Source organism: Euleptes europaea, chromosome 18, assembly GCF_029931775.1.
Source record: "Euleptes europaea isolate rEulEur1 chromosome 18, rEulEur1.hap1, whole genome shotgun sequence".
NCBI lineage: Eukaryota > Metazoa > Chordata > Lepidosauria > Squamata > Sphaerodactylidae > Euleptes > Euleptes europaea.
In genome coordinates, this window is record NC_079329.1 from 1980245 (window position 1) to 1994085 (window position 13841).

At 54.1% G+C, this 13841-nt stretch overlaps 1 protein-coding gene across 1 annotated transcript; it reads right to left on the reverse strand.

The window, feature by feature from the left end:
• Positions 1-4099: 4099 nt before the first annotated feature.
• On the reverse strand, positions 4100-7834 carry ZBTB4 (zinc finger and BTB domain containing 4). The gene has a single exon (XM_056863938.1). The coding sequence runs from the start codon at positions 7832-7834 to the stop codon at positions 4100-4102; it is 3735 nt and encodes a 1244-aa protein (XP_056719916.1).
• Positions 7835-13841: the final 6007 nt, after the last annotated feature.

A 13841-nucleotide genomic window follows, 5' to 3' on the forward strand; every position in this document is an offset into this window, starting at 1 on the left:
ACCCACTGCAACGCAGACCTGTGCGGGATGTCCATGCCCAGGCAGAACCGCCACCCGGCAGACCTCTTTGGAGGTGGCGCTCTGCACATGCGCCACTGCGCGCGCGTTTGCGTGGAAGAGGCTTCAAGCTTTTGGGCTGAGCATATAATTGTCTTTTTATTTTGGAGAAGTTATTTGAATTACACACAAAGATGCAGAGAGATAAATACGGCATTTTGTCTAACAGACTTTTCACACTGTCACACTTGGAACAGAGACCGGGAAAAAGCAGAGGAATTATTCTTCGTCTTCGTCATCATGATCAACAATTTTTTTGTGTCGTTTTTCTATTTATTTATTTTTAATCCTTGGTATTTATTTTCCTGGTTGTGTTTTTTTTTCCTTTCTTTCCTTAAAACGGCTTCAGTAAATCTCTAAAGTGCCAAAAAACTAGCTAGAGGTGCTTCTAGAAAATAAAAAATAAGACAAAGGTACATTCAGTAGCAAACGCTGAACAATCACCGAGAGCCCCCCCCAACCCCCAGTGACAAAAGTGCAAAAGATCGGAGAGACGGACAGCTATGTACAGATTTGTGACTGCCCTTCTGCCCCCCCTCCCCGATGGCCCCAAAATCTCCCCGCCCCGCTGGAGAGGCGGTGGGGCATCACCCCCAAACAACTTTGGTGCACTCTTTCCCCCCCCCTTCTGCTTCCCTCCGTTCTCCTGCCCCTCGAGTGCATCCAAGGGCTCCTTCTGGAAACACACTGTAAGATTACAGGAGCTGGGACTGAATGGGCCTAGAGAGGGAGGGGGCCCCTGTCTTGGTTGCCCCCCCCCCCGCCTTGTGGGAACCAGGACCTCCCAGACTTCCTTAACTGCAACAGCTCAGCTCGGCTGTCGCTGTGAGGAAGACACGGGAAGGATCAGTGTGGGATGTGCATAGGGGGGTGCAGGCCTTTCCACCCCCTGCGTGTCCACACTACGGACCGAAACCAGTTTCAGACCTATTCATTGCGATGGCTCCTGACCAAGAATGTGGGCAGTTCTAGGGAAGGTCTGCAGCCCTGGTTTGCCGGTGCTTTTCTGAAGGGGGGGGGCAGGAAAGCAGGGTGCCAGGACCGCTGGACCCCAGCCGAAGGGTATGCTCTGTGGGTAGCTCCATCCAGAAGGCCCAACCCTGAAGAGGCCAGTTATGCTACAGAAACCCGGCATCAGGAAGCATCGTTTTTTTTTGGGGGGGGGAGGAATCTGCATTTGCTGCATTGCAGCGAGGGGGCTTGGGGGGCTCTCCTTGCAACAGATGGTGGTCCTACAGCAGCCTTGAGAGGAACGGCCACCGCGCAGGACAAAGGTGCCCCAGAAGGGAAAGATGACTTTGCGACACAAAGGGGACCTGCGCTGTTGCAAAATCATGGGGAGGGGGGGCGCAGGAGAAGCATGCATTTGTGCACGCCCTCTGCTGCTGCACTGATTGTGGGGCAGCACACAAACGCGCTTCCTTTGCAGCGTGTCGCCAGTTTAGTGCCGCAAGAGGAAACTTCCACCGCTGTCGTGGCGTTCGGCACAGCTGTGTGTGGGGTGGAGGTGGCGTTGGCATGGGGGCCCCTTCGTGATGCTCTTGCGCAGGGAGGGGGCATCATAGGCGTTGTTAAACCAGTGCAATTTTGCAGCCTGCAGCACCCCACCCCACGCTTTGGAAGAGGGCTGAAGCCTCTCCCAAGGATCTCGATGGAAACGGCCTGCTCTGGACATTTCTTTTCTGGAAGCGGGACCCAGGAGCCATTTTAGGAAGAGGGCTGTAGGTAGAGTTGCCAGCAGCTGGTTGGGAAATTCCTGGAGATTTGACGGGGGGCATCTAGGAAGGGCAGGGTTTGTGGAGGGGGGGGGACTTCAGTGGGGTATAATGCCATGGAGTTCACCTTCCAAAGCGGCCACTTTCTCCAGGGGAACCGATCTGTCGCCGGAGATCAGTTTTAATCCTAGATCTCCAGCCACCTCCAGGAGGTTGGCAAACCTACCTATAGGTGCAGGTTGGCTGGGGTGGGGGGGGGGCGCCTGCCACCACAAACATAAGACTTCCTCACCTAGAAAAATGCTAGATTCACACATCTTTTCCTTATTTTTTTTACTCCCGGTGCCTAAAATCTCTATATATTGTTCTGCAAAACCATTCTATTAGCTTTTTAAAGTTCACAGTTTCCTCTACATATGGCAATCCCCAATCTCCCGCCCCCCTCAATTCCCCCCTACCGACCACTTTCTAAAATTGCCACTGGTTTTGGTCCTTTTCTCTCTCTCTAAAAAGTTCATGTATTGAAATCTGCAAGTTTTTCATCTGGGGCAGGGGAAGAAGTCAGGAGTCCAAAAAAAAAAAAAATCCAGTCCAGATTTTTCTACCCTTTGGCTTTTCGTGTTAATGACGGACATTTTATTTTTCGTATTGAAAAAACCCAAAAAAACCCACTTCCCCAAACCAGCCAGAATTTTCTTTTGGAATGCAGCACTGGGGGTCAGTTGTGTCCTTAATCCTAAAAAAAATATTCACGACTTAAGTTTTTTTTGGGCTCGTAGCAAGACAAACAAGAAGGAGGAGGAACCTACCCTAATTAAAATGTACAAAGACTTTGTGCTGGGATCTCTAAAATGAAAACAAAACGCAGCCCTTTCTTCAGCCTGGTTTGTAACGCAATGGTACCCACTGGCAAGAATGCTCATTCACATTACAAATGACCCCCCCTTTTTCCGCCTGACACTCAAGGCTTCATTTAAGCCAAACCGATGCAAAGAAAAAATGCTGCCCCTGCCTCCCCGAAAAAGCCTCTGCACATATATTTTCCAAACAGGCAGATAAGGATTGAGCTATTGATAAACAGAAGGATTTTTTTTTAAAAAACGGTTAAATTAAATTTTAACTTTCCCCTGGCTAGTTCTACTGCTGAGCTTAGGCTGGCTGGCTGGGGAGGGCGCTGCGGGCAGGCGTGGGTGTGGGCCTGCCCTGGGAAGCTTTGCAAAGCGGGAGGAGAACCCGCTTGGAGGGGGTGATGGAAAGTGTGGCTAAAATAAAAAAATCAGAGTACACAGTGGGATCCGGTCTGCCTGCCCCACCCCACCCCACCCCACGGGGGGCAGCTAAAACAGGGGCCATTAGCAGCGCCTCTCACTCACAAATGCCAGGTCAAGCTGGTTTCTGGGGCACGCGCACTCCCCCACCCCCAGCCAGCCTCTGCCATTATGGGCTCAGGAAGTTTCTGGAAGACCCAGAACCCACAGAAAAGCTCCCTCCAGGTCTCAGCAGGACGCCTCTCCTCACGGACGCCCCCCCTCCCCCCTCAACGCCTTTCTTTGGCCAAAAGGAAAATGTGATTCATCTCATTCAGGCTGCAAAACAAAAAAACCCCTCTGGTTCTCGCCTGCTCGGCAGCTGCGGAGCACAGTGACTGCAAACAAGAGGCCTGGCGCGGGGCCAGGAGAGGCGGGCTGGGGGGGGCTGGGGAGGGGAGCCGTTCTCTGCAATGCAACCACCCCTCCCGTGCAGAAAGATGACACAGTGGGAGTTGGGGGGGGGAGAAAGAGGGCAAGGCTGGAAGGCGGGGCCTGCGAAAGAGCTCCGCCCACACCCTCCCCCAGCTCTACGTGGCCCTCCCCACACAGCAGGAAGTCACGGGATGCACCACCTATGCCCAAAAGCCAGTGGGTATTGCCATGTGCAAGTAGGGAGAGAAGAGGAGGGTATCTGGCTGTGCAAATTTACTCTGAATTGTGTCTACCGAGCGAGAGGGCAGACACGTGGGGCTGGGGAGGAAAGAGGGATTACCCTGTACCTATATTTGCTACGTTTAAGTTCACCCTACCACGTGCCCCCCCCCCTTGATCTGCCACAGCTGTGAAGCAGAGGGGCTTATGGGGCCAGGAAACGACATCCCGTTCCCCTCCGGATAAACAGCAGTGAAATTATGGCCCAAACTCTTTCCTTCGATGCTCCGTACTCTTCTTCTCCCCCCCCCCACATTCTCAGACCAAACGGGGAATGTTTTTGTCCCCCCTCCTACCACAAACAATCGCCCCCTTCAGAAAACATCTCTCTGGTGCCTTTCCCCAAAACCAGCCGCCCTTCGTCCCTCACAGAAGGTGGCCTTTCTTAAGCCGCTCAGAAGCCGCCGGCTCTCCTCTGCCCTCCCGAGCGGCACTGGCCCCCACCGCCATGCCCCCGTTTGCTCCGGGGGCGCCCCCCTCGTGGGCCTCGCTCCGGCACGGATTCATCGCGTAGCTGAAGACGCTGGGGAGGAAGGGGAGCGGTTGCCCCTTCTCATCCGGGACGACCATGTTCAGAGCCACCGGCAAGGTGAAGTTGTACGGGTAGGCGGCCAGGAGCTGGGGGCCATACATCAGGGGGTACGGGTCGGGGTAGAAGCTCACCTTGCCGTCCGTCTCACTGCTGCCGGCTTTGCCCACAGCGTTGAACTGAATGGCGCTGGGATAAGTGAGGAAGGAGGCCTTGTCCTCCAGATCCTTCCTGGTCCGACAGCTGCCCGGCACCAAGAGCGGCAAGGGGTACTCTTGCACCGGATACCGATCCTCCTCTATCTCCTGTGGCGCCAGAGCCTGTTTCCGGACCAGACCCGTATGTGAGATGACGGGGTCTTGGAGGGAGCGGGACAAAGGCGGTGGCAAATCGGCGAGGCTGGTGGCAGCCTCCAAAGGTGGTGGAGGGACGAGCACCTCTTCTCTAAAGGGGGGTTTGCTTTCTCCCAGCAGTGGGGCAGTCATCTCCTCCTCCAGCAGCGGTGCCAGCAAACAGCCGTTGGAAGGCTGTGTATCCATTGCTACGGGTCCTTCTTCCGGAAGCTCATGCTGAGACATGGGAGCCTCGCCGCTGGAAGACGACACTTGCATTTCTTGCGTGGTCTCCTCCTTCACCACTGGCGACGACACTGCTGGGGGCATGTCGGGGGTCTTCTTGGAGTAGGCGATGACAGTGGTGAGGGCTGGCAAGGGGGTGCCCTCTGGCTGCTCACCCTCGTGCCGTTTCATGTGGCGGCTCAGCGCCGCCGCCGTCTTGCAGACCTTGGAGCAGTGGGTGCAGGTGAACTTCACCAAAGGCTTCCGGCCTACGCGGTGAGGGGTCGCCAGCAGCGGCGTCAGAGACTGGTCGTCTTTGCCAAGGCGGCCGTGCACTCGCTCGTGCTTCCTCAGCTTCTTCAGCGCTGAGAACAGCTTGCCGCAAACGCCACATTCATGCTTCCAATCTGATCCCCGCCCGCTGCCTGCTTTCAGAGGGGGGTCCATCCCCTCACTTTCAGAGGCACCTCCGAGGCCAGCGGACACCTCGGCGGATGCTGGGTCGCTGGTCCCCACACTGACCTTCTCCTCATCCTCTTCTTCCTCCTCGGCTTTCTCTGTCCGTTTCATCCAGCGCAGCGAGCGGAGTTTGCGGCGCCACCGGGACTTCTTCACCTTGGGAACGGCGTTGCCACCGCTGCCCGTGCTGCACGCCTTGCGTTTGGGCTTGTAGCTGTAGTACGGCCTCCAAAGCTGGTCTTCTGCATCTCCTCGGTCACTCTCCTCCTCCCCGCTCTCGTTGGCGTAGCCCCTATCGGCGTGCCTGCCATGGGGGGGCAGCGCTGGCAGTGCCGGCTGCTTCTCCCCGCCAAAATCAAAGCGCTTACCCCCCACACGGCCGCTTTTGTCCAGCATGAGGTCTGTTTCAGAGATGCGCCGCTTGACTATGGCTTCCTCACCAATGCGCACAGTGATCTGGCAGAGCGGGGCGGGTCGGCTTTCCGAGGCAGTGCCCACATACGCGGGCTTAGCCATGTACGTCATGGTACGCCCAACACGGGGAGGCCTTGCCCTGTGCCCGTGGTCACTCCCACTCTCGTCTAAGGCCTGTTCTGCTGCCTTCTGTGACTGGATGTACTCTTTCAGTACTTGTTTCTTGATGGGCTTTGCCACAACAGTGGAAGGCGGTGGGGGTGGCGGTTGTGCCGGAGGGGGTCCCGTATCTGGCAGAGCGTCTGAAGATTTGCTCTTATACGTAATCACAGACGAGGCGGCCTGTGCCAGCACCGAAGTGCTGTGGACGATTACGGAAGAGGCCGGGCGGCCGTAGGCAATGACCGTGGGTACTTCTGCGCCCCGCGGTCCTGGCCGCGTATCCTGTGGTGCCTTTTCGGCCACAGCAGGGAACGCGGACGTCTCCAGAGCACCCACGGTTTCCTGTCGTGGAAAGCGTTCTGCTTCAGGCAACTCTAACGAACTGCTGTTGGTGGTGAAGACGGAAGAGACGTTATTGGCACCCAACGAGGAGACCAAATTTCCATCCAAGGAGTCCCCATCACCTAACGCCATAGGAATGGGCTGAGAGGGCAGCAAGAGGTTATCTGGCATCAGGCCCTGGCTGTAGGTCTTGTAGGGCCTCTTCTGGGAACGCATGGGCAAGAGCCGGTAGAGCTTGAGAGCGTTGAGTTTAGGCTTATAGCCTCCGTTGGGGGTTTTCTCAGAACAGATGAGACCAGGGTTGATCCCGTGGAAGGCCTTCTGATGGGTCTTCAAGTTGTAGTAGGTGACAAAGGTTTCCCAGCAGAAGATGCACTGGTAGCGTCTCTCCCCTGTGTGCCAGACCTCATGCTTCGTGCGGTATTCCGCCAAAGCAAAGACTTTGTCGCAGTAGCGGCATGGGTATTTTCGCCGCCAGGAGTGGACATTGGAGTGGCGTTTGAGGCTTGATAGGGTCATATAGGACCGCTCGCAGACGGTGCAAAAATAGATGATGTGGCCATCCACCACTTTGACAAAGTGGTCTTGGTCAGAGATATAGTCCAGCCGTGGCAGGCTCCGGTGACGGAACAGAATGCCCTTCTTGGAAGATGTTGGTGCTGCCGTTGGCTTGGAAGGGAGCCCTGGGTTGGGCAGCGTCTCGACCACAGTGGCAGGCTCCTCCGTCTTCTCCACTCCCTTGCACAAGACCTCGTGCGTCTGCAGCCTTTTGATGTGGATAAAACTCTTCCCACAGTGACGGCAAGACAAGGAACGCCGCGTCCGGTGGAGCTTCACGTGAAGGCTGAGCGCGGATGCCGTGGTGAAGGAGCGGCTGCAGCTTCCGCAACAGAAGGTGCTGCTCGCTGGGTAGGAAGCGCCTGATGGGGACGAGGAAGAGGAGGCCGGCGCTTGGGATGTCTCGGTATCGGTGGTGGCCACGGAGGGCTTTCCAGAAGGATTGTTATGGTCCCAAGCAACATTTCCCTTCAGCACAAAAGCCAGGTCAGGTGGTGGCGCCGGCGGCACCGTGGCTGCTGAGCTGAGGTTGTAGAGGATTTTCGCCGTCTCGGTTTCGGTGTCAGGGTGAGAGTCCCGCACAGGGCTGGGCACTTTGGCCAAATCCTGGAAGCAGAGAGGGCTGGAGGGCTCAGCTGAGCGGGAAGGGCAGGTGAGGTCAATAGGTGAGCCGCAGGGCACGGAGGAAACGATGCCGGAGTCGTCCATCTTGGCATCAGCCAAGGGGTCGTCCAGGTTCTCCAAGCGGGAAATGCCCAAGCGTCGCCCCACGGCCCCGATCTCCTTGGCAGCTGCCGGGCTGGGCACAGAGAGGTGGGAGTTGTAGATGAAGTTGAGGATATCGGAGAAGACCTCGGCCTGAATGTCTGGAAGCTCCAGGATCTGGCTCGGCTGGCGGCAGGCCGACTCCTCCAGAAGCACTTCCTTAAAGTACGGGCTGGAGGCGGCGAGGACGTTCTTGTGGGCCTTGAACTTTTTGTCTTCGGCAATGATGGTGACGTCGCAGAACTGGCCGCTCAGACGCTGCTCGTTCAGCTGGACCAGGAGGGAACTGGCGTGGCCGACGTCTGTGACCTCCATCTCGCTGCCTCACACCTGCGGAGAGAGAGAGAGGGAGGGCGTGAACACCTGGGCTCTGAGGGAAGGGGGTGAGGTGGCTTAGCTACAGAAGCCAGGACCCCCCACAGCTATGGGATTCTCCTAGGTTTTGGCCTGGGGGGGTGGGACCCAAACGGTGGGGCTTTCACCAGGACGGGCAGAGAGGAGAGCAAGGAAACAGTTTTGAATCCCCCACTCCACCATGAAAGCTTGCTGGGTGACCTGGGGCCAGTCACACACTCTCAGACTAGCCTACCTCCCAGGGATGTTGTGAAAATAAAGAGAAGGTCAGGAAAATTATTTACCTTGAGTCCCCACTGCATAAAAGATGGAATATTAATGAAGTCAACAAAATAAATCAATAAATCTCTGGGAGGAAGACAAGCCAGGTACACATGATTTACTACTCAGAGAAAGGAATCCAACGGGTGAAAAGACAGGAACTGGAAATTTATACAGGCATTGAGACAATCCTGTCTAATGTTAGGGAAAGGGGGTAGGGTCAGGGTCCTGAACGGTGAGTCCACTTGGTGGGGGCAGAGTGTGGTGTGGCTGATAGAGTGGCAGACTAGGAGGACCCTGGGAGACCCAGGTTTAAATCCCCATTTCTACCATGGAAGTTTGCTGGGTGACCTTGGGCCCGTCACAAACTCCCAGCCTGGCCTACCTCACAGGGTTGCTGTTGTGAAAAAAATGGAGGAGGGAAGAATGACGTTCTAAAAGCCACTATGAATCCTCAATTGGGGGGGGGGGAAGTGGGCTATTAAATGAATTAATGCAAATGCATAAATGCATGAGTGTGGAAACCGCACTACAGAGTTGAGGCATCAGTAGATCCGATTCCTCAGAAGCCCTCCAAGGAGAAGTCGTGGAACTGGGACTTGGGGGTGAAGCAGCCTAAGAGCAGCTGGGTGGCATTTCTAACCAACCAGTTCCTCATGTCTGCGGTGTGAGGAGGGAGAAAGCAGCCAAACTCTGGGGGCCAGAAGGGCCTGGTTCCTGTCACCGGGTCGCCAGCCACGCGAGTCACACCGAGTGAAGCAGGAGGGCACAACCTGGTGTTTCCAGGGCCGGGCACAGCAGACCCGAGGGCTGGAGAGGGGAGAGGTCCCCGCTCTCCCCTGCTGGGACCAGCTCCTCTCCCTCCCTCTCCTTCCAGATTTTGTTCCCCCCTTTCGGGAGCCATTTTGCTCCAGGACTTCCCTCGGCTGGCAGCCTAAAATGGCTGAAGGAAACGGAGCCCGGTGCCAGCTCGGATTAACAGCCGACGTGCTCGCCCGGGCCCCCCCCTCCCTCCCTCCTTCCCTCCCGCTCAGGGGCAGGCACCGAGGCCGGTGCGAGCGGCTCGCCCCATTGCCCAGGATGCTTGACTGGATCCCTTTCGGCCTGGCAACGCTTCACGCCAAGGCCTGGCACCCTGCCTGGTCTCCGGCGCTTTGCCTGGTCACTGAAAGCCCGCTTCATCCCCTGGAGAAGGGTGTGTATGAAAAAAGGGGGGAGTGTGCATGTCACAGTGGCCTCCCCTTCTTAGCCAGACTCCTCGCACACTCCGTTTCCACTCTCTCATCAGTCTTTTGTGTGCCTTCATCTACGAGTGTGCCACACTCGCGCCAACCTGAGGGTATGTACAGGCTAAGGGGACTCCAGGCAGGTATCGAGGTTGTGCTTGTGACTGGGCACGGGGTGTGTGTGTGTGTGCGTGCGTGCCACACAATGACAACAATAATTCCTTGAGGGGATATCACACGGGCGCGCACACACACACACACACACACAATCCCTTCCTGGCTGTGACGGGAGTATCCAAACGGAAAGGGGGTTTCTATGGAAACAGGATGACGGCGGAGCGAGAAAGAAGAGGGGGAAGGGGGAGGGGGAGGCAGCGGTGTGGTGGGGGGGGACCAGAAGTGTTGGGGGGGGACGCAGGACAACGGAAAATGTGGCAACTTGGATGAGGACGTGGAAAGGAACAGCCACTGAATAGTGCCTCTGCCGACGAAAAAGAAGAGTCCCTGGGGGTGAATTCTGAGCAGTTATACGTCACTGGGTTTCTCCTTGCACAGTTGCCAAGAGACCCCAGACTCACTTGGACTCACACCCCAATCTCTACACTTCCCCAGTAAACCCTCAAGCCCTTCTTAAGTCAGTCTCTCAGTCCCTCAGGTTCCTCAGTTTAGCTTTGTTACGTCTACCGTTCTTTCCCCAACACTGGATCCCCCCAAAAAACGCTGCGGTCTCATCTGAGCAAAGACCACACCATCTTCAGCTTCTCACCATAGATCCTGGAAGATCACAGAGATCTCGTGGGAGATACCTGATGGCCACAAAGTACACACACAGCCATCGATATGCACTCTTGGCCACAAAAGGTCCCTCGACAGATCTGTCACCTGACAGCACTGACTTCGAGACGAGGAAGCACTCGGGAACAGGTTGAGACTGAACACTGCGCGGATCATTTCTGAAGGGCGCGAGGTTCTGGACCGCTTGGAAACTGCAGCCTCTGGCTTGTAAACCCACCCTTCTAGAGGTGGCAGCACAATGCCTTCAGTGGTAAACAACACTCTGCACATGCACAGAGGTATTTTGGAGTCTATTACTCCACCTAGTTTGCAACACAAGTTGAAGACTTAGAAGCATATAGAACATAAGTGAATAAGGAAAAGAAAACCATAAACAGAAGAAGGGATTTACACCCTGCAAGTTGCACAAAATCTGGGGAAATCTCTCTGTCCTCTTTGCAAGGGGCCCAAGATGGATCTCTGAACTGATTTACTTTTCCTATGTCTTCCATTCCCTGTTTGTCAGCGCAAAAAGCCGCCAAGATCTGGAGAGAAACGGGCATCCCCAAAAAGGAGGAAGAAAAACGAAAATGGCTGTTCCCAGTGACTGCGCTGGAAGAGGAAGGGAGAAAGCAGGAACAGGTTTACATTCATGGGATCTTGGAATCGAGTCGCAAGCTCCCTTTCCGCACACTCTAAGATGGAGGGGCAGGGGAGGAGGGTGGAACGAGAACAAAGACCCGAAAGCGGAGCATAAACAAGCGGACAAGAAGGATGGATTAGAGGGTGAGCCGCGGAGGCTGAGGTCAGCAGATTGCAGGGAGCGGCAGCGGGGGTGGGGGTTCAATTCCTGCGTCCGGGGAATGTGAACTCAAGGCCAGAAAGGGAAATTCACCTGTGCCCGAGGCTTGGGTTCTTTCAAAATAAAAAATCAGTCCCATTCCATGACTTGAGAAATTGCTCCCTCCAGGAAAGCCACGCAACACTGGCCTGGTTTCCAGAGACTGACCCTTTTTACCAAATCTTGTCCAACACTGTCTCCCTGGGAGAACTGGGCTGGAGAGACTTCGCTCCAAAGCCCCGATATGCACTACAATTTCTCCTCTGGTTTCTCATAAACCAGAATTTTTTTCTTTCCAAATAACTGCCGCAGAAGAGGCCCACACCCTTTCACCTCCTGTCCTCACTTAGGAACCCCTTGTTTGGAGCTAGCGTTGCCAACTCCAGGTTGCAAAATTCCTGGAGGAGGAAGAAGAAGAGTTGGTTTTTATCTGCCAACTTTCTCTACCACTTAAGGGAGACTCAAACTGGCTTAGAATCACCTTCTCTTCCCCTCCCCACAACAGACACCCTGTGAGGTAGGTGGGGCTGAGAGAGCTCGAAGAGAGCTGTAACTGGCCCAAGGAGATTGGGGAGGGGGAACATATGGACAACAGGGTTTGGGGAGAGGATAGAATTTAGTGGGGTATAAAGCCATATAGTCCCCTCTCCAAATCATCCATTTTCTCCAGGGGAACTGATCTCTGTAGTCTGGAGATCGGTTGTAATTCCTGATCTTCAGGACCAACTTGGAGGTTGGAGCCAGGATTGGCCACACACACGCCCCACCCCGTCCACCACAGCCCTGTGAGTCTGCTGAAAACCAAAGAACACGGTTTTGTAGCACTTTAACAACAAACAGGTATCACGGTCTGTGTAGCGAAAACAGCTAGAGCGTTAGTCCTACACCCGAAAAGATCCAGGTTCAAATCTTCAGGGAGCAACAAAGCTGACTGGGTGGCCTGGAGCCAGTCCCTTGCCTTCAGCCAAACCCAACCTCAGAAGGCTGTTGTTAGGCTCAAAGGAGAGAGAACACGCACGCAGCTCGTGGGATAAAAATATTATACACAGATAAAAATGTGACGGCAGCATAAGCTCTCACGAGCCAAAGCCCACTTCCTCAGAAATCTCACATGCGCTTCTGCCCACGGAGAATAACACCTCATGCCTCTGAACAAGCACTCTCCGAATCACCGTTTCAGAGGACAGCCACGTTGTTCTGCAGCGGAAGAGCTAGAGTTGAGCCCAGTAGTACCTTAAGAGGACAGCAAGATTTTCGAGGTATGTGCTTTCGAGAGTAAAGATCTCTTCGTCAGATACTCTCGAAGGCTCCTGCCCCGGAGGTCTTGTTAGCTTCTAAGGTGCTTTACTGGACTCGAAATCTAGCTTTTCCCTGAATTATGTAAGCTTAAAATACGATTCTGCTGCACTGTTGTCATTGGGATGATTTGAGGTAGAAATATTTAGGGCCACTCCTATTTTATAAAAAAAATTATCTCCCCACAAAGCTTAATCCAATGGTTGTTATTTGGTACAGATAAAACAATCACGTTATTAGTGGCTAAATTTTTGCGGGCGGTAATTAAATGTAAAAAGGGTTAATTTTGGGGATTATGTTAATTTGATGCTGCTTGGGAGAGCCAGTGTGGTGTAGTGGTTAAGAGCGGTGGTTTGGAGCGGTGGACTCTGATCTGGAGAACCGGGTTTGATTCCCCACTCCTCCACATGAGCGGCGGAGGCTAATCGGGTGAAACAGGTTGGTTTCCCCACTCCTGCGCATGAAGCCAGCTGGGTGACCTTGGGCTAGTCACAGCTCTCTCAGAGCTCTCTTAGCCCCACCTACCTCACAGGGTGTCTGTTGTGGGGAGGGGACGGGAAGGTGGTTATAAGCCAGTTTGACTTTTCCTTAAGTGGTAGAGAAGGTCAGCATATAAAAACCAACTCTTCTTCTTCTTGTGGCCTTTTGGCTGTTTAAGCAATATCATTTAAGTAAGTAAGCTTAAAATATGATGTATTTGTTGGTCTTTAAACTGCCAGAAGACTCTTTACTAGTATGGTTTCCCACGAATGTTTAATTTAAACTTAAATAGGAGAGCCGGTTACTTGTCGTGGTTAGAGTGCTGCAGCAGGATCTGCAAGAACCAGGTTCGAATCCCCACTCTGCAATGGAAGCTGACTGGGTGACCTTGGGCCAGTAACACACTCTCAGCCTAACCTACCTCACAAGGTTGTTGTGAGGGCAAAATGGAGGAGAGGAGAACGAGGTAAGCAATCTTGGGTCTCCGTTGGGGAGAAATGTGGGATGTAAATGGATTAAATAAATAAAACTGCATGCTAATTGGAGGCAGGGACCTCTCTGTTTTTGCCCATGAAACTCTGTTGGGTGGCTCAGATGCTGACGGTGCTGTGCAGACAATATTAATGACAGCAGGATCCAGACCGTAAAAGTTTCTAGAATAGAGAAGCAGCTGCTCCCAGACCTAGAAAGGAGACCGCAGGAGGCCCAAAACCCAACAGAGAGGCCTAGATTCTGCCACCGTAGCTAAGAGAAGACCTGTAAAATGGGCAATAGCTGGTCAAGACCTCCAGACCTGAAATATACTGAAAGAAAAACAAGCCAGGGGCCTGATGAAGGCAGCCTTGACTCTCAAAAGCTCATATCCCCCAAAAAACCTTTGGTCTCTAAGGCGCTACTGGACCCAAACCTAGCAGTTCTACTGCCGCCCAACATGGCTGCCCTCTGAAGCCAGAGGCCTGGCACAGTTAGTGTTGCTATGAAGACCTCAGAAGGGTCTAGAGCAGATAGCCTGTAGGTAATTAAAACTCAGCCTGGAAAGTTTTGTTAAGTTATGCTTTAGTTCTAGATAACCATGTCAGGATACTGGGGA